Source organism: Pan paniscus, chromosome 18 (genome assembly GCF_029289425.2).
Source record: "Pan paniscus chromosome 18, NHGRI_mPanPan1-v2.0_pri, whole genome shotgun sequence".
Taxonomy (NCBI): Eukaryota; Metazoa; Chordata; class Mammalia; order Primates; family Hominidae; genus Pan; species Pan paniscus.
Window position 1 is genome coordinate 12,496,790 of NC_073267.2, and position 19,515 is coordinate 12,516,304.

General features: G+C 45.4%; 2 protein-coding genes across 15 annotated transcripts in view; one reads left to right on the forward strand and one right to left on the reverse strand.

Moving 5' to 3' along the window:
• Positions 1 to 19,515, reverse strand: part of NPIPB2 (nuclear pore complex interacting protein family member B2) — a 60,726-nt gene that overhangs the window by 23,008 nt on the left and 18,203 nt on the right. For 4 of the 14 annotated variants that reach the window (XM_063598381.1, XM_055099512.2, XM_055099505.2 and 1 more), the window contains exons 1-3: positions 13,537 to 13,651; positions 7,289 to 7,328; positions 5,936 to 6,029 (exon numbers count right to left, since the gene is read on the reverse strand). The exons of 1 other annotated variant lie outside the window; for it this stretch is intronic. Coding sequence is in view for 3 of the 13 variants with exons in the window: in XM_063598379.1 (XP_063454449.1) it covers positions 7,289 to 7,328; positions 13,537 to 13,553 (57 nt within the window). In the remaining 10 variants the exon portion in view is untranslated. Of the gene's footprint in view, positions 1 to 5,935; positions 6,030 to 7,288; positions 7,353 to 13,536; positions 13,674 to 19,515 lie in introns of those variants that run through there. 9 more of the 14 variants (XM_055099514.2, XM_055099506.2, XM_063598382.1 and 6 more) reach the window with 7 other exon arrangements.
• On the forward strand, positions 13,684 to 19,015 carry TNFRSF17 (TNF receptor superfamily member 17). Its single transcript, XM_003832693.5, has 3 exons — positions 13,684 to 15,103; positions 15,844 to 15,990; positions 17,223 to 19,015. The coding sequence occupies exons 1-3, from the start codon at positions 14,974 to 14,976 to the stop codon at positions 17,498 to 17,500; spliced, it is 555 nt and encodes a 184-aa protein (XP_003832741.1). The 5' UTR covers positions 13,684 to 14,973; the 3' UTR covers positions 17,501 to 19,015.

The following is a 19,515-nucleotide window of genomic DNA, read 5'->3' on the forward strand; positions in this document are numbered from 1 at the left end:
TCAGACACTGGGAACATAACAGAGAACAAAACAAAAGTTCTCTTTCTTCGTGGAATTTACATTCAAACTTCTTATTTCTCTGTATGTTCTCAGCATCTAACTGAGAAGGTGCTGAGAACATACAGAGAAATAAGACATTGGATGGCTTGGCTAACACTCTTCTTTCTAGTTTTTCCTATGCATATACTAACATATATACATGATTTTTTTGCATGTAAAATATGTTTTATTGTTCTTTAAAAGGATTCAGGGTTTAGTTTTAAATCAGGCTGCACACCTTTCAAATCAATTTGACATCTCTCTCACTATGTCAAACTGGCTTCAGTTAGCAATACCTCATTAAATCTAAAAGAAAAAAAATTCTTTTAAGAAAATTCAGTTTTGAGAAAAATTAACATTACTCGGCCAGGCGCAGTGGCTCATGCCTGTAATCCCAGCACTTTGAGAGGCCGAGGCGGGTGGATCACAAGGGCAGGAGATCGAGACCATCCTGGCTAACACGGTGAAACCCCGTCTCTACTAAAAAATTAAAAAAAAAAAAATTAGCCGGGCATAGTGGCGGGCACCTGTAGTCCCAGCTACTCGGGAGGCTGAGGCAGGAGAATGGCGTGAACCTGGGAAGCGGAGCTTGCAGTGAGCCGAGATCATGCCACTGCACTCCAGCCTGGGCGACAGACAAGACTGTCTCAAAAAAAAAAAAAAAGAAAAAAGAAAAATTAACATTACTCAGAATTCAAAACAAAGTGAGGGCTAATATTTCATGGTTCTTTATACATCCTTCTCCTCAATACAGAACCAGGAATGTAGCAGGCACTGGCACTGATACAGATGGACACTGCACATACACACACACACACACACACACACACACACACACACACACACACCCAGCCCCCAAACAACAAAATTCAGAGTATGTCAAAGGGAAAAGGTTTCTTATGGTATTGATAGAAACCCCTGGAGTAGGCCAGGTGCAGTGGCTCACGCCTGTAATCCCAGCACTTTGAGAGGCCGAGGCGGGTGGATCACAAGGTCAGGAGATCGAGACCATCCTGGCTAACATGGTGAAACCCCGTCTCTACTAAAAAATATATATAAAAAAAAATTAGCCAGGCATAGTGGCGGGCACCTGTAGTCCTAGCTACTCGGGAGGCTGAGGCAGGAGAATGGCGTGAACCTGGGAAGCGGAGCTTGCAGTGAGCCGAGATCATGCCACTGCACTCCAGCCTGGGCGACAGACAAGACTGTCTCAAAAAAAAAAAAAAAAGAAAAAGAAAAATTAACATTACTCAGAATTCAAAACAAAGTGAGGGCTAATATTTCATGGTTCTTTATACATCCTTCTCCTCAATACAGAACCAGGAATGTAGCAGGCACTGGCACTGATACAGATGGACACTGCACATACACATACACACACACACACACACACACACACACCCAGCCCCCAAACAACAAAATCCAGAAAATGTCAAAGGGAAAAGGTTTCTTATGGTATTGATAGAAACCCCTGGAGTAGGCCAGGTGCAGTGGCTCACGCCTGTAATCCCAGCACTTTGGGAGGCCGAGGCGGGCGGATGATGAGGTCAGGAGATCAAGACCATCCTGGCTAACAGGGTGAAACCCCGTCTCTACTAAAAAATACAAAGAGGCTGGGCGCGGTGGCTCACGCCTGTAATCCCAGCACTTTGGGAGGCCGAGGCGGGCGGATCACAAGGTCAGGAGATCGAGACCATCCTGATTGACACGGCGAAACCCCGTCTCTACTAAAAACACGAAAAATTAGCCGGGCGTAGTGGCGGGCGCCTGTAGTCCCAGCTACTTGGGAGGCTGAGGCAGGAGAATGGCGTGAACCCAGGAGGCGGAGCTTGCAGTGAGCCAAGCCATTGCACTCCAGCCTGGGCGACAGAGTGAGACTCTGCCTCAAAAAAAAAAAAAAAAAAAAAATGCAAAGAAAAAAATTAGCTGGGTGTGGTGGCGGGAGTCTGTAGTCCCAGCTACTCGGGAGGCTAAGGCAGGAGAATGGTGTGAACCGGGGAGGTGGAGCTTGAAGTGAGCAGAGATCGCGCCACTGCACTCCAGCCTGGATGATAGAGCAAGACTCCGTCTCAAAAATAAAAAATAAAAATAAATAAAAAAAGAAACCCCTGTAGTCAACAGTCTATCTTAGCAGGTATGCCGTTTTGATCTTGAATCTATATGAAAGAATCTGTTGTCATGTACATGATATTTACATTTCAAATGGAAATAGGACCCACCTTAACAATATTCGATGACTAACCCCTACACCCGAAACTTAATAGTGTACTACGGCCATCTTTCTTTCTTTTTCTTTTTCTTTTTTTTTTTTTTTGAGACAGAGTCTTGCTCTGTCACCCAGGCTGAAGTGCAGTGGCACAATCTCGGCTCACTGCAACCTCTGCCTCCAGGGTTCAAGCGATTCTCCTTCCTCAGCCTCCTGAGTAGTTGGGACTACAGGCACGTGCCTCCATGCCTGGCTAATTTTTGCATTTTTTAGTAGAGATAGGGTTTTGCAGTGTTGGCCAGGCTGGTCTCGAACGCCTGACCTCAGGTAATCCACCCGCCTCGGCCTCCCAAAGTGCTGGGACTACAGGCATCAGCCACCGTGCCTGGCCCTTATCGCCATCTTTCTTTGTTAGAACATAAAAATCTACTTCAATGTTTACATGTGCCCAGATGCTATTTGGGATCTCTCTGCCCCTTGGATTCTAAAAAGACTGACTTGAACCCCAAGTGTATTCCCTGTGGATTCTCAAGGTCAAGAGCACTAGAGTGCTCATGTTCTCATGGTCGCTTCTGGTCCCTGTTCAGGTCTCTGCTGAATTAATTCCATCAAATTTATTTAACCATTTGATGGACTTGGAGGAGTTCAGTGCTGCATTGAAAAACCTAATTCATTCTGTATTTTTTTTTCAAGGTGGAGTCTCACTTTATTGCTCAGCCTGGAGTGCAGTGGCGCAATGTTGGCTCACTGCAACCTCCGCTTCCTGGGTTCAAGTGATTCTCCTGCCTCAGCCTCACAAGTAGCTGGGATTACAGGCACCTGCCACCACGCCCGGCTAATTTTTGGGTTTTTTGTTTGTTTGTTTTTGGTTTTGTTTTTGTTTTCTTGAGACGGAGTCTTGCTCTGTTGCTCAGGGTGGAGTGCAGTGGAGCAATCTTGGCTCACTGCAACCTCTGCCTCCCAGGTTCAAGCGATTCTCCTGCCTCAGCCTCTCGAGTAGCTGAGACTACAGGTGCATGCCACCATGCCTGGTTAACTTTTTGTATTTTTAATAGAGACGGAGTTTCCCCATGTTAGCCAGGATGGTCTCAATCTCCTGACGTCGTGATTCACCCACCTTGGCTTCTCAAAGTGCTAGGATTACAGGCATGAGCCACTGTGCCTGGCCTGAGATACAACTATTTTTCTTAGTTTATTTTTTGCTTTCAGATCATCCTTTTATTTACTTTAATTTTATTTATTATTTTTTTTATTATTATTATTTTTTGAGATGGAGCCTTTCTCTGTGGTCTGGGCTGGAATGCAGTGGCACGATTCTCCTGCCTCAACCTCCCGAGTAGCTGGGATTACAGGCGCACACTAACATGCCTGGCTAATTTTTGTATTTTTAGTAGAGACGGGATTTCACCACATTGGCCAGGCTAGTCTCCAACTCCTGACCTCAAGTGATTTGCCCGCCTTGGCCTCCCAAAGTCCTGGGATTACAGGCATGAGCCACCACACCCAGCCTCATATCATCTTTTTTTGGTAAACAGTGCCTAGCATTCTATTGAATAGGCATACTATAATTTTTAAATTATAGTATAAATGTTAAGCAGTCTTTTATTAATAGGCATTTTGGTTATTTCCAATTTTTTTTTGCAGTTAAAACCCCAGCTCTTTCTAGTAATCTGCTGTGTATCTCTTTCATGCAAAATTCCTAAACGTGGAATTGCTTGGTTAAAAAATATTAATTTTAGGCCAGGCATGGTGGCTAGTGCCTGTAATCCCAACAGTTTGGGAGAGTGAGGTGGGAGGATCACTTGAGACCAGAAGTTTGAGACCAGCCTGGGCAATATAGCGAGACCCCATCTCTGAAAAAAAATTAGCCGGTCGTGGTTGCAAGCCTATAATCCCAGCTACTGGGGAGGCTGAGGCAGAAGAATCACTTGAACCCAGGAGTTTAAGGTTACAGTGAGTTATGATTGCACCACTGCACTCCAGCCTGGGTGACAGAGTAAGACTCTGTCTTTAAAAAAAAAAAAAAAAGAAAGAAAAAAAAGAATGTTAACTTTAAAAAGACTCTTTTATGTATAATTGAGAAATAAAAATTTTTTTAAGAAGAAAAAAGACTCGATACATATTGAGTATTGGATATTATATTTAAAATAACTTTTTGCTAGGCTGGCTGTGGTGGCTCACGCCTCTAATCCCAGCACTTTGGGAGGCCGAGGTGGTAGGATCACGAGGTCAGGAGATCAAGACCATCCTGGCTAACACGGTGAAACCCTATCTCTACTAAAAATACAAAAAAATTAGCCAGGTGTGGTGGCAGGAGCCTGTAGTCCCAGCTACTCGGAAGGCTGAGGCAGGAGAATGGTGTGAACCCGGGAGGCAGAGCTTGCAGTGAGCTGAGATCACACCACTGCACTCCAGCCTGGGCAACAGAGCAAGACTGTCTCAAAAAAAAAAACAAAAAAACTTTTTGCTATTTAAAAACAACAAACTTTTATTGATTAAAAATAAATCCCTCACATATCCATCACCCATCAAATCAGGCTGACCTGGTATAATCTATACACGTACCTACATCTGCCTCTCCTGTATTATTTTGAAGTAATCCATTTCATCTATAAAGATTTCAGAATTTAGGCTGGGCGCGGTGGCTCACACCTATAATCCCAGCATGGTGGATTGAGGCCAGAAGTCCGAGACCAGCCTGGCCAACGTGGTGAAACCCCATCTCTACTAAAAATACAAAAATTAGCTGGCCGTCGTGGCACTTGCCTATAATCCCAGCTACTCTGGAGGGTGAGGCATGAGAATCACTTGAACCTGGGAGGCGGGGTTTGCAGTGAACCAAGATGGTACCACTGTACTCTAGCCTAGGTGACCGAGTGAAACTCTGTCTCAAAAAAAAAAAAAAAAAAAAAAAAGGTTTTGGGATTTAGAGAGAGACTATCTTTGGATAAGAAACTTGCCATTCTGGCCAGGCGTGGTGGCTCACGCCTGTAATCCCAGCACTTTGGGAGGCTGAGGCAGGTGGATCATAAGGTCAGAAGATCGAAACCACCCTGGCCAACATGGTGAAACCCTGTCTCTACTAAAAATACAAAAAAAACCTAAAAATAGCCAGGCGTGGTGGCACGCCCCTTTATTCCCAGCTAGCTACTTGGGTGGCTGAGGCAGGAGAATTGCTTGAACCTGAGAGGCAGAGGTTGCAGTGAGCTGAGATCGTACCACTGGACTCCAACCTGGGTGACAGAGCAAGACGCTGTCTCAAAAAAAAAAAAAGAAAAGAAAAAAGAAAAAAGAAATTTGCCACTCCTCCTCCCACCTCTTTCAGATAGTGGCAACGGAAAGTTACCCAATGATGCTTCTTGGGAAGCCTTCCACTGGGAGTATGCTTGGAGAGAAACGTTTAATCCCACTCCACGTATCCCCTCTGGAACTTGACTCTCGTTTTGCAAACAGGAAAAAACCGATCACCCACTTAGATGACTCAGCCAGCCCCAGGCCTCCTCTGGTCCACTGCAGAGTCCCCGAAGACCCAAATGCTTTGCCTCAGCCACACGTTTTCACTTATTTTTGATTCATTCCAAAGGCAGGCAGGAAATTGCCGCCAGTCATTAATCATGCATGAATCTTTCCTCTGCGCCTCTTCCATGAACAAGACCCATGTTGATGGGCACCTCCCTCTTGTGATCTTACCTTGATGGGCTCTGACAGCAGGTCGTAGGTGTCCCTCTCTATTTCACAGCACAGGTCACCAACACTCAGGGAGGGAAACTGAATTGCTCAAGCCCTGTAAGTGGGAGAACCAGGCCTTGAACCTGGCTCTGTGGGCTCTTAGTGGAAAGCCCACAGGGTGGGTTAAAGGCCTGGTTCCCACATTGCACTAAAAAATGAACACTCTCTGGAGTCCTGCTCTCAGTAGCCATCTGGATGAGAAATGATCTCTTGCCGGGAGCAGTGGCTCACGCCTGTAATTTCAGCGCTTTGGGAGGCTGAGGCGGGCAGATCACCTGAGGTCAGGAGTTTGAGACCAGCCTGACCAACATGGTGAAACCCCATCTCTATTAAAAATACAAAAATTAGCCGGGCATGGTGGCAGGCACCTGTATTCCTAGCTACTTAGGAGGCTGAGGCAGGAGAATCGCTTGAACTCAGGAGGCGGAGGTTGCAGTGAGCTGAGATCGCACCACTGCACTCCAGCCTGGGGAACACAGTGAGACTCTGTCTCAAAAGAAAAGAAAAGAAAAGAAATGATCTCCTGCAGAATGCCCAGGAGGAACACTGACTGAGAACCAGATGCTCATGCTGGCATTGGAACCAGGCTTTTTGAGGTCCCCTCCTGAAAACCTCTTTTGCTCTTGGCAGGCTCTCAGTCTCCATGCTCAGTTGGCTTCACCCCAGGGGTACCAGGCACTAGGGGGTGGAGGACAGGTACCCTGCTGACCAGGCCCCCAGGAGGGCTCCACAGCTGGCCCTGCCTCCTCATTTAGGCAGCACCAATTGTTGCCAAGATGGCTATTATTTTTATTTTTAATTAATTAATTAATTCTTCTTCTTCTTTTGAGATGGAGTCTCACTCTGTCACCGAGGCTGGAGTGCATTGGTGCGATCTCAGCTTACTGTAGTCTCCACTGCTTGGGGTTCAAGCGATTCTCCTGCTTCAGCCTCCAAGTGGCTGGGATTACAGGTATGTGCCACCACACCTGTCTAACTTTTTCTTTTTTTTTTTTTTGAGATGGAGTCTCACTCTGTCGCCCAGGCTGGAGTGCAGTGGTGTGATCTCGGCTCACTGCAACCTCCGCCTCTTGGATTCAAGCGATTCTCCTGCCTCAGCCTCCCAAGTAGCTGGGACTACAGGCGTGTGCCACCACGCCCGGCTAAGTTTTATACTTTTAGTAGAGACAGGGTTTCACCATGTTGGCCAGGCTGGTCTTGAACTCCTGACCTCAAATGGTCTGCCCGCCTCAGCCTCCCAAAGTGCTGGGATTACAGACCTGAGCCACCGTGCCTGGCCCTTAAATCAGTAGACTTTGAATAAAGGACACTGACCTTCATAATGTGGGTGGGCTTCATCCAATCAGTTGAAGGCCTAAAAAGCAAAGACCAAGATTTCCTGAAAAAGAAGGAATTCAGCCTCAAGACTGAAACACACACACCCTCTCTGAGTGTCTGGCCTGCCTGGCTTGCCCTGTGGATTTCAAACTCAGTACTGCAACATCCACTCTTACGTGGATTTTCAGTCTGCTGGCCTGCCCTACGGAGTTTGGACTTGCCAGCTCCTACAATTGCATGAAGCAATTCCTTAAAGTAAATCTCTGTCTCTAGCTCTGTATCTCCTTTTGGTTCTATTTTTCTGGAGAATTCTACTGATACTTAGATATTCCCCAATTACAGAATCCCCCACACATCCTGCCAACATCAGCTAAGCCGTGTTTTTGCAAACTCTCCCCAAATAACCTGACACAAATCCAAATCCTATGATGAGAACTTTCTAACATTGTCTTTATTGAGTCACTCAGGACTGACTACTTAACTTGTGGGGCCCAGTACACAGTGAAAATGCTGGCTGGGTGCGGTGGCTCACTCCTGTAATTCCAACACTTTGGGAGACTGTGGCGGGCAGATCACCTGAGGTCAGGAGTTCAAGACTAGCCTGGCCAACATAGCGAAACCTCACCTCTACTAAAAATACAAAATTAAGCTGGGCGTGGTGGGTGGGTGCCTGTAATCCCAGCTACTCAGGAAGGCTGAGGCAGGAGACGTGCTTGAACCCAGGAGGCGGAGGTTGCAGTGAGCCCAGATCACGCCACTACAGTCCAGCCTGGATGACAGAGCAAGACTCCGTTAAAAAAAAAAAAATCCTAGGCCAGGCATGGTGGCTCATGCCTATAATCCTAGCACTTTGGGAGGCCAAGTGGGGTGGATGGCTTGAGTCTAGGAGTTTGAGACCAGCCTGGGCAACACAGCAAGACCCCCATCTTTGCAAAAAATAAAGTTAAATAAAAAACCTAGCCAGGCAAGATGGCATGTGCCTGCAGTCCCGGCTACTCAGGGGACTGAAGTGGGATGATCACTTGGGCTGGGGAGGTTGAGGCTGCAGTGAGCTTTGATCTCACCACTGCACTCCTGCCTGGGTAACAGAGTGAGACCCTGTCTCAAAAACAAAGTAAAATAAGAAAGCCTGTAGGTTGAAAATATTAAGGTTAAAGAGGTGGTAACAATCAGGGTTGGTTTGGGGAGCTGAGCTACCATGGGTGAGTGTTACGGGATAAGGGAAGGAATGAGACTTTGCACAATTATTGCAGGATCTGGGGAGGTGAAGATCTGGGAGTGGGACCAGAGGAGTCACCATCCAGTGGATCTAGAAGTCAGGAATGTCTGTTTGCCAAAGTGGGGCTCTGCAGGGGGAGCTCGTAGAGGGGTTTAGGTTGCCCCTGTATGGCTCTTGCCTCTGTGAATGGGCAGCCAAGCATTTGGTGCTGGGGCTCGGGCCGTGGCAGAAGCAGCTTTAATGGCTTTGGGAGTTTCCAGCACCACTTTGCTTCCTTAGAGCTGTGAGTGACAAGTGAAGCTTGAGGCTGGTGTGAGTACTGGATTCCTCACTGTTCTTTCTATGTCATGCAAGGGCAAACACAGCACTCTTTTGGTGATGTGATTACATCAGCACCTGTCTCATAAAACTTTAAAAAAAATCCTTGTTTCAAAATCATGCTCCTAGCCAGGCACAGTGGCTCACACCTGTAATCCCAGCACTTTGGGAGGCTGAAGTGGGAGAATAGCTTGAGGCCAGGAATTCAAGACTTGTCTGGGCAACAGAGCAAGACCCTGCCCTTACAAAAAATTAAAAAGAAACAAAATTGCTGTGCATGGTGGCGTACTATCGTAGTCCTAGCTACTTGAGAGGCTGAGGCGGGAGGATTGTTTGAGCCTAGGAATTCCAGGCTGCAGTGAGCTGTGATCACCCAACTACCTCTAACCGGGTGACAGAGGGAGACCCCGTCTCAAAAAAAAAAAATCATATTATTAAAAAAAAGTATTCAAACACTGCTAAAGATTTTTCAATGAAAAGTGAGTCTTTTTCTTTCTTTAGATTTTGTCTATTGCCAGAGACAGTCCATCAGTTTTCTTTCTAGCTTTGCAAAAAAAGTCTCCGTTTATGTCTGTCTATTCAGACACTACCTATTTTATTTTTTTAAATTTTATTTTATTTGAGACAGTCTTGCTCTGTTGCCCAGGCTGAAGTGCAGTAGCACACAACCATGGTTCACTGTAGCCTCAACCTCCTAGGTTCAGGTGATCCTCCTGCCTCAGCCTCCTGAGCAGCTGGGACCACAAGCACGCACTACCACACCTGGCTAATTTTTAAATTATTTGTAGAGATAGGGTTTCCCTGTGTTGCCCAGGCTGTCTCGAACTACTGGGCTCAAGTGATCCTTCTACCTCAGCCTACCAAAATGCTGGCATTACAGGTGTGAGCCACCGTGCCCAGTCTGTACTTTGTGTTTTTCACTTAGTGATTTATCTTTCATATGAGAACACATCTGTCTCATTCTTTCTGATGGCCATAGTCTTCCATTGTGAGGCTCCCAGTGACGAACAGTTCTGTTGCTCTAGGCTCTTATGAATAGATGTGATGCCACAGTAAACTACATTGTACCTGAGATTTTAAGTACCTGAGCAAGTATATCTGTCAGACACAATAGTGTTTTCTTTCCAAAGAGTTAGCAAAGCTTTCTTCCCCTGGCTTCTGGCTTCCCAGGTATGGTTCCCTTTTTTTTTTTTTTTTTTTTTTTTTGAGACAGAGTCTCCCTCTGTCGCCCAGGCTGGAGTGTGCAGTGGCATGATCTCAGCTCACTGCAACCTCTGCCTCCCAGGTTCAAGCAATTGCCCTGCCTCAGGCTCCCACGTAGCTAGGATTACAGGTGTGCGCCATCATGCCCGGCTAATTTTTTGTATTTTTGGTGGAGACGGGGTTTCACCATGTTGGCCAGGCTGGTCTCAAACTCCTGACCTCAGGTTATCCGCCCTCCTCAGCCTCCCAAAGTGCTGGGATTACAGGCATGAGCCATGGTGCCTATTGGCTGCCTCCTCTTCCTCACCACTCCTTAAATATCTACCATCTGGCTTGCATCAGGGACACACTCAAAGGCCATCAATGACCTGCTTCTTTAGTGCATCGCCCCTGATCTTCCTGTAGAATTTGACTCCACTCCCTAACTCAGGCTAAAATCTCTCCTTGCTTGACTGTTATGGGAGATTTTTTTTTCTTTCTTTTCTTTTTTTTTTTGAGACACGGTCTCACTCCGTAGCCCAGACTGCAGTGCAGTGGCGCAATCTTGGCTCACTGCAACCTCTGCCTCCCAGGTTCAAACGATCCTCCTGCCTCAGCCTCCCAAGTAGCTGGGATTATGCACGCCACCACGCTTGGCTAATTTTTGTATTTTTAGTAGAGACTGGGTTTCACCATGTTGGCCAGATTGGCCTCAAACTCCTGACTTCAGGTGATCCACCTGCTTCAGCCTCCCAAAGTGCTGGGATTACAGGTGTGAGCCACTGCACCCAGCCTGGGAGATAATTTTTGTTCTCTCCCTATTTCTCTAATCATGTTTGTCCTGTCTCCTTTGCCTGTCTTCCAAAGGTCAGCAATCTGGCAGAGGCTGAGGGAGTGGAGCCTCCTGGGCCAGCTGCTTCAGCTTCTCCCTGTTCTGCCTAGGCAGCCTCTCCCACTTACCTCACCACCTGGACCCCAGAGGAATTTGAGGTTTTGATTAATATCTAAGTTCAAAATCTTTCCTAGGCTCAAGTCCTGCATTTAAAAAAAAAAGTATTTTTTTAAATTTCTGCATTTTATTTTCATGATTTTAGCATTTATTATGTACTACTTTAAAAATACAAAAAGAGGCCAGGCGCAGTGGCTCACGCCTATAATCCTAGCACTTTGGGAGGCCGAGGTGGGCGAATCACTTGAGGTCAGGAGTTCGAGACCAGCCTGGCCAACATACTGAAACCCCGTCTCTACTAAAAATACAAAAATTAGCCAGGCCTGGAGGCACGCACCTGTAATCCCAGCTACTAGGGAGGCTGAGGCAAGAGAATGGCTTGAACCTGGGAGACGGAGGTTGCAGTGAGCTGAAATTTTGCCACCACACTCCAGCCTGGGTGACAGAGTGAGACCCTGTTTAAAAAAAAAAAAAAAAAAAAAAAAAGGTATGAGCAGTTGTATAATATGCTCTATCTGCCTCCTGGGTGGATACAAATAAAATAGGTAGGGTCTGAATAGACAGACATAAACAGAGGCTCTATTTGGAAAGACAGAAGACTGACAGTGGCTGGGCACTGTGGCTTACACATGTAATCTCAGTACTTTGGGAGGCTGAGGCGGGAAGATCACTTGAGCCCAGGAGTTCAAGACCAGCCTGGGCAACATGATGAAATCTCATCTCTACAAAAAAATACAAAAATTAGCTGGGCATTGTGGCATGTGCGTAGTCCTAGCTACTCAGGAGGCTGAGGTGGGAGGATCGCTTAAACCCAGAAGGTGGAGGCTGCAGTGAGCCCTGATGGTGCCACTGCACTCCAGCCTGGGCAATAGAGCAATACCCTGTCTTAAAAAAAAAAAAAAAAAAAAAAGGCTGGGCGCGGTGGCTTGCACCTGTAATCCCAGCACTTTGGGAGGCCGAGGCGGGTCGATCACGAGGTCAGGAGATTGAGACCATTCTGCCCAACATGGTGAAACCCTGTCTCTACTAAAAATACAAATATTAGCTGGGCATGGTGGCGCACGCCTGTAATCCCAGATCATGAGGTCAGGAGATCAAGACCATCCTGGCTAAGATGGTGAAACCCCATCTCTACTAAAAATACAAAAACAAAATTAGCCAGACATGGTGGCGGGTGCCTGTAGTCCCAGCTACTCTGGAGGCTGAGGCAGGAGAATGGCATGAACCTGGGAGTCGGAGCTTGCAGTGAGCCGAGATAGCGCCCCTGCACTCCAGCCTGGGTGACAGAGCAAGATTCTGTCTCAAAAAAAAAAAAAAAAAAAAAAAAAAAGAGGAAGACTGACAGTAATTACTACCTCTGGCAAGAGAGAGGAAATCCAGGGTAGGAAAAAGACTTACTTTTCATTGAAAAATCTTTGGCACTGTTTGAATACTTATTTTTTAATAATATGAATTTTAAAAACAAGAATTATCAGTGGCTGGGCGCGGTGGCTCACACCTGTAAACTCAGCACTTTGGGAGGCCAAGACAGGTGGATCACGAGGTCAGGAGACTGAGACCATTCCGCCCAATATGGTGAAATCCTGTCTGTACTAAAAATACAAATATTAGCTGGGCATGATGGCGCATGCCTGTAATCCCAGCTATTCCGGAAGCTGAGGCAGGAGAATTGCTTGAACCCGGGAGGCAGAGGTTGCAGATCGCACTACTGTACCCCAGCCTGGCAACAAAGGGAGCCTCCATCTCAAAACAAACAAACAAACAAACAAATAAATAAAAAATCATCCAGGCTAGGTGGCTCATGCCTGTAATCCCAGCAGTTTGAGAGGCCAAGCCCGGTGGGTCACCTGAGGTCAGGAGTTCGAAACCAGCCTGACCAACATGGTGAAACCCCGTCTCTACCAAAAATACAAAAACTAGCCGGGTGTGGTGGCGTGCACCTGTCATCCCAGCTACTCAGGAGGCTGAGGCCAGAGAATCACTTGAACCTGGGAGGTGGAGGTTGCAGTGAGCCGAGATCGCGCCATTCCACTCCAGCCTGGGCAATAACAGTGAAACTCCAGCTCAAAAAAAAAAAAAAAAAAAGAATAAGTTTTTAAAGGTTGGGGTGCTTGGAGGATGAAATAAAGTAGAAGGGATGGCAGGTTTCCTTGGCACACTCCTTGGGCCTTAAGAAAGTGTAAAGAATAAGAAAAATACAACAAAAGGAAAATAACAAATATCAATGTATCCACCACTCAGCTTAATAAAGAAAATATAATAAACACAGGTGAAGCCTTTTTTGTGCTCCCCTTCTTCCCCACCACTTACCTCAGAGATAATCACTATACTGAATTAGGAGTTTGCCATTTCCTCAAATTTTAATTGAGTCCTGCATTTTTGACAAACATCTGGACGTCTCTATATGGGTATTTCACTCAGTATGGTTAAAAGCAAATTCAAGCTGGGCTTAGTGGCTCACACCTGTAATCCCAGCGCTTTGAGAGGCCGAGGTGGGTGATCACTTGACCCCAAGTGTTTGAGAGCAACCTGGGCAACATGGCAAAAACCCATCTCTACAAAAAATACAAAACTTACCAGGCGTGCTGGCGCATGTCTGTAGTCCCAGCTACTTGGAAGGCTGAGGTGGGAAGATCACCTGAACCCAGGAGGTGGAGGCTGCAGTGAGCTGTGATTGTGCCACTGCACTCAGCCTGGGAGACAGAGTGAGACCCTGTCAAAAAAAAAAAAAGGCAAATTCAAGTGATCCATTTATGTAAACAGAAAAATGCACTATATAAATGTATCTATCTAGAATTCAGGGATCGGTGAAACAAAAGACATCGCATCGGCAGGTGTGTTTGCAACTTCTGGGATACACCAGGTGTTAGCGGTGATTACTTCTGGATGCTTGGACTGTGGATTTTTAAAATGGTTTTTTATCTGCTCATCTGTATTTCTAAATTTTCAACAACGGAACATAGATTATTGTATTATTATTATAATACCCCAAACCTATCTTCCTTTCAGCCCTCTTTCCACGAGCTCTTACCCTAAATGTCTCTTTTTCTGTCAGTGGCATTGTGAGTCTTCCTTAGTGCATCACCTCTGATCTTCCTGTAGAATTTTTTTTTTTTTTTTTGAGATAGAGTCTTGCTTTGTCACCCAGGCTGGAGCGCAGTGGCCTGATCTTGGCTTACTGCAAACTCCGCCTCCTGGGTTCAAGCACGTCTCCCTGCCTCAGCCTCCTGAGTAGCTGGGATCATAGGTGCCTGCCACCATGCCTGACTAATTTTTGTATTTTTAGTAGAGACGGGGTTTCACCATGTTGGCCAGGCTGTTCTGGAACTCCTGACCTCAAGTGATCCACCTGCCTCGGCCTCCCAAAGTGCTGGGATTACAGGAGTGAGCCACAGCGCCCAGCTTACACCCGACTACTTTTTAAAATGTTTTTGTAAAGTCAGGGTTTCGCCATGTTGCCCAGGCTGATTTTGAACTCCTGGGCTCAAGCAATCCTTTTGCCTTTTGACTCCCAAAGTCCTGGGATTACAGGTGTGAACCCCTGCACCTGGCCTCAATGTTAAGATCTTAAGGGGCACAGCACAGACCTTGTCTTGTCTATCTCCCTGGCACCTCTTACAGAGTACAGCTTATTAACAGATGTTCCAGAAACTGTTACTGAACATTCGGCTTGATGCCGTGGGCTTGTCTGCATCTTGCAACTGTCACCTGGCTGAGAAATTTCTTCTATAAATAAGCAGTTTCTGTTTCAGATGTGATATGCCCTGATATTTACACCCTGTCTCTTACCCCATCCAAGACTCAAACTTAGAAACTTGAATTAGATGTGGTATTCAAATCCTTAGCTGCCGCGAAGACACAGACGGCCCCCGTAAGAACCCACGAAGCAGGCGAAGTTCATTGTTCTCAACATTCTAGCTGCTCTTGCTGCATTTGCTCTGGAATTCTTGTAGAGATATTACTTGTCCTTCCAGGCTGTTCTTTCTGTAGCTCCCTTGTTTTCTTTTTGTGATCATGTTGCAGATGGCTGGGCAGTGCTCCCAAAATGAATATTTTGACAGTTTGTTGCATGCTTGCATACCTTGTCAACTTCGATGTTCTTCTAATACTCCTCCTCTAACATGTCAGCGTTATTGTAATGCAAGTAAGTAATATTGCTTGAACGATTATTCATTGGTGTGAACTATTCTGTCTATATGGACTGCTTATTCAGAGAATCAACATAATGGGCATGATGGTGGGTTTTCTTGAATCAAAAAGAGAAAGGAAGCAAGGCAGTGATTTTAATGTTTATGGAAACAAAGTAATTATTTCGAACTGAACTTGATATGATTCAGCACTATTAGCAACATAGATTTTTTAAAAATATAAGCTTTTCTAATTAAGTGATATTTAGAATTTAAAAGTCAATGTTCATTAATTAAGGTGATTGAATGGAAATAATCCATACTTGATTATTTTGCTATCAAAACAATCCATAATTCATTATTTTAGCAAAATAATCAAGTATGACAGCCGGGTGCGGTGGATGGCTCACACCTGTAATCCCAGCACTTTGGGAGGCTGAGGTGGGTGAATCACCTGAGGTCGGCAGTTTGAGACCAGCCTGGCCAACCTGGTGAAACCCCGTCTCTACTAAAAATACAAAAAATTAGCTGGGCATGGTGGCACAGGTCTGTAATCCCAGCTACTCGGGAGGCTGAGGCAGGAGAATCATTTGAACTTGGGAGGTGGAGGTTGCAGTGAGCCGAGATCGCGCCACTGCACTCCAGCCTGGGCAACAGAGCAAGACTTTGTCTCAAAATAAATAAATAAATAATAACAATAAAGTATGTGAATATTATGTTATCAGCTCATTATCTGTCTGACGTTCTTTTCATAAAGGTGTGACCAATTCAGTGAAAGGAACGAATGCGATTCTCTGGACCTGTTTGGGACTGAGCTTAATAATTTCTTTGGCAGTTTTCGTGCTAATGTTTTTGCTAAGGAAGATAAGCTCTGAACCATTAAAGGACGAGTTTAAAAACACAGGTTGGTTTGATGGTGAATCTTTGAAATCTATTTCCAGGGGATGGCTATTGTGAGTTTCAGTTCCTTTTCTTTTTTTAGCGTTGACTATTTCACTTCGTTACAGCCCTTTCGAATGTGTTAGAACATTGTTACATTAAATGAACTTGGTAGAGGTGAGCCATCTTCATTCTGATTTTGACACCTTGGCAGATTTTCTACAATGTCAGTCTTCTCCAGGATTCTTCCATTGTTAATTACTCTATTGAAAGTACTAAGGCTTTCTTGGGAAACATCAGTCTCTTTGACTAAAGTTAGCACATCGATTAAATGCCACATTATCAGAAACTCCTAGCCAGGTCTGCTACTGTCAGGAAAAGCATATTTGTCAAGATCTATGGTCATGTTTTTATACATATATAGGTGTTCTTTGCTTGAGTGAACATTTTACTACTGAAAAATGTTAGAAATGAATAACCAGTTGCTCCTGAATTATTTGAGGAATCATCTAAAAAATAATTATTTTTAAGCAATAGAGAACCAGTCCCAGAAAAATGAATGTTCTACTTAAGTGCCTCTTAAGATAAAAATACTTCTGCAACACCTTTGCTCATGATTGGATTCCCAAGCATGTACAGCCATTGCCCTATTTCTGTATGCATTTATTTATTTATTTATTTATTTATTTATTTATTTATTTATTTAGAGATGGAGTCTCGCTCTGTGGCCCAGGCTGGAGTGCAGTGGCGTGATCTCAACTCACTGCAGCCTCTGCCTCTTGGGTTCAAACGATTCTCCCATCTCAGCCTCCTGAGTAACTGGGACTATAGGTATGTGCCACCACCTCCGACTAATTTTTGTACTTTTTGGTAGAGACAGGGTTTCATCATGTTGGCCAGGATGGTCTCAAGCTCCTGACCACAAGTGATCTGCCCACCTCAGCTTCCCAAAGTGCTGGGATTACAGGCGTGAGCCACAGGGCCCAGCACATACTCATTCTTTTTTACTGAAAAGATCTGTTTCAAACTGGGTGTGGTGGCATGGAGCTGTAGTTCCGACTGCTCTGTAGGCTAACGTGGGAGGATTGCTTGAGCCCACGAGTTTGAATGCAGCCTGGGCAACATAGTAAGACCCCACCTCTAAAAAATGAAAAAATCTCTTTCACATTGCTTTGAGTCCCGATGTGTACTGCTAAGACTCTCATGACCACATTCTCTGTGAAGTTTGGGTTAATGTTTCCGTTTCTACATAATTAGGATCAGGTTTCCTGGGCATGGCTAACATTGACCTGGAAAAGAGCAGGACTGGTGATGAAATTATTCTTCCGAGAGGCCTCGAGTACACGGTGGAAGAATGCACCTGTGAAGACTGCATCAAGAGCAAACCGAAGGTCGACTCTGACCATTGCTTTCCACTCCCAGCTATGGAGGAAGGCGCAACCATTCTTGTCACCACGAAAACGAATGACTATTGCAAGAGCCTGCCAGCTGCTTTGAGTGCTACGGAGATAGAGAAATCAATTTCTGCTAGGTAATTAACCATTTCGACTCGAGCAGTGCCACTTTAAAAATCTTTTGTCGGAATAGATGATGTGTCAGATCTCCTTAGGATGACTGTATTTTTCAGTTGCCGATACAGCTTTTTGTCCTCTAACCGTGGAAACTCTTTATGTTAGATATATTTCTCTAGGTTACTGTTGGGAGCTTAATGGTAGAAACTTCCTTTGTTTCATGATTAAACTCTTTTTTTTCCTGACATCTAAGTTTTTATTAACGTGAGTTTTTAAAAACAAGCATGTATACCAGTGTGGGGGGTGAGGGTGGGAGAGAAAGGTGGGAGGGGGAAAGAATTCTAATCTGTTGATAATAAAGCTCCAGTTTTGGCCAGGCGCGGTGGCTCATGCCTGTAATCTCAGCACTTTGAAAGGCCGAGGCAGGCAGATTACCTGAGGTCAGGAATTTGAGACCAGCCTGGCCAACATGGTGAAACCCTGTCTTTACTAAAAATACAAAAATTAGCTGGGCATGGTGGTAGGCACCTGTAATCCCAGCTACTCAGGAGGCTGAGGCAGGAGAATCGCTTGAACCTGGGAGGTGGAGGTTGCAATGAGCTGAGATAGCATCCCTGCACTCCAGCCTGGGCAAGAGGGCGAGACTCCGTCTCAAAACAAAACAACACAAACAAACAAAAAGACCTCCAGCTTCATCTTCTGCTGGATTTCATAGTGCCCCAAAGATATGTGGTCCTTAAAAATTGTATACCACTTATTCAGGAGTCTTGTTCCTGAAAGGGTTGTTCTTGTTACAGCCCTAGTCTGGGCTGTAATCAGCTTCTTAAGGTCCCCAATGGTGTTATCTGTGTAGCATTTAACACAGACCTTCTCCACACTATCCACTCTCCACTGAGGTTGTTGCAAACAACCTCGATCATCCTAGCTGATGCTCATCATCTTGAACATGCTGACATGACAATCTTCTCACTAGAGACCTCTAAACGCTTGACTTACTGAAAAAAAAAGTACAGCATTCTGTAGATCTCAGTAACCAATTTCTTTTTCTTTTCTTTTCTTTTTTTTTTTTTTTTTTTTGAGACGGAGTCCTGCTCTCTTGCCCAGGCTGGAGTGCAGTGGCATGATCACAGCTCACTACAACCTCCACCTCTCAGGTTCAAGCGATTCTCTTGCCTCAGCCTCTCGAGTAGCTGGGATTACAGGCACGTGGCACCATGCCCTGCTGATTTTTGTATTTTTAGTAGAGATGGGGTTTCACTGTGTTGGTCAGGCTGGTCTTGAACTCCTGACCTCAGGTGATTCACCTGCCTTGGCCTCCCAAAGTGTTGGGATTACCGGTGTGAGCTATCGCGCCCGGCTCCAGTCATACGCTTCTATGGTTAGGGCGCTTCTCTCCCATATACATACATACAGATTTCAGGAAGGATCGGATGTTTCTCTTGATTTTTAAATTTTATTTATTTATTTTTTGAGACAGTCTCGCTCTGTCGTTGACACTGGAGTGCAGTGGTGCGATCTCAGCTCACTGCAACCTCTGCCTCCCGGGTTCAAGCAATTCTCTGCCTCAGCCACCCGAGTAGCTGGCATTACAGGTGCCCGCCAATGCGCCTGGCTAATTTTTGTATTTTTAGTAGAGACAGGGTTTCACCATCTTCGCCAGACTGGTCTTGAACTCCTGACCTCGTGATCCACCTGTCTCGGCCTCCCAATGTGCTGGGATTACAGGCGTGAGCCACCGTGCCTGGCCTTTTCTCTTTATTGTTAAAGGAAAGCTAACTTATGTACTTCTGCAAACAGGAGAAGCCTAGAATCAACCAGACGAATTCAGTGTGCAGTGCACAGGTGGTTCTTGGCCTTGTGAGCTTCCAGCTTAATGAAAGCATCAGGCATTACTGTAATTACACAAGTAAATGTGTAATCGCAAACTGTGATAACGGTGCACGACATACTGTTTTCAGCCCAAAATATGAGTGGTGCTATAATAATCATATCTAACCCTTATATAGTCTTACTAACGTGCCAGGGACTGTTCTAAATGC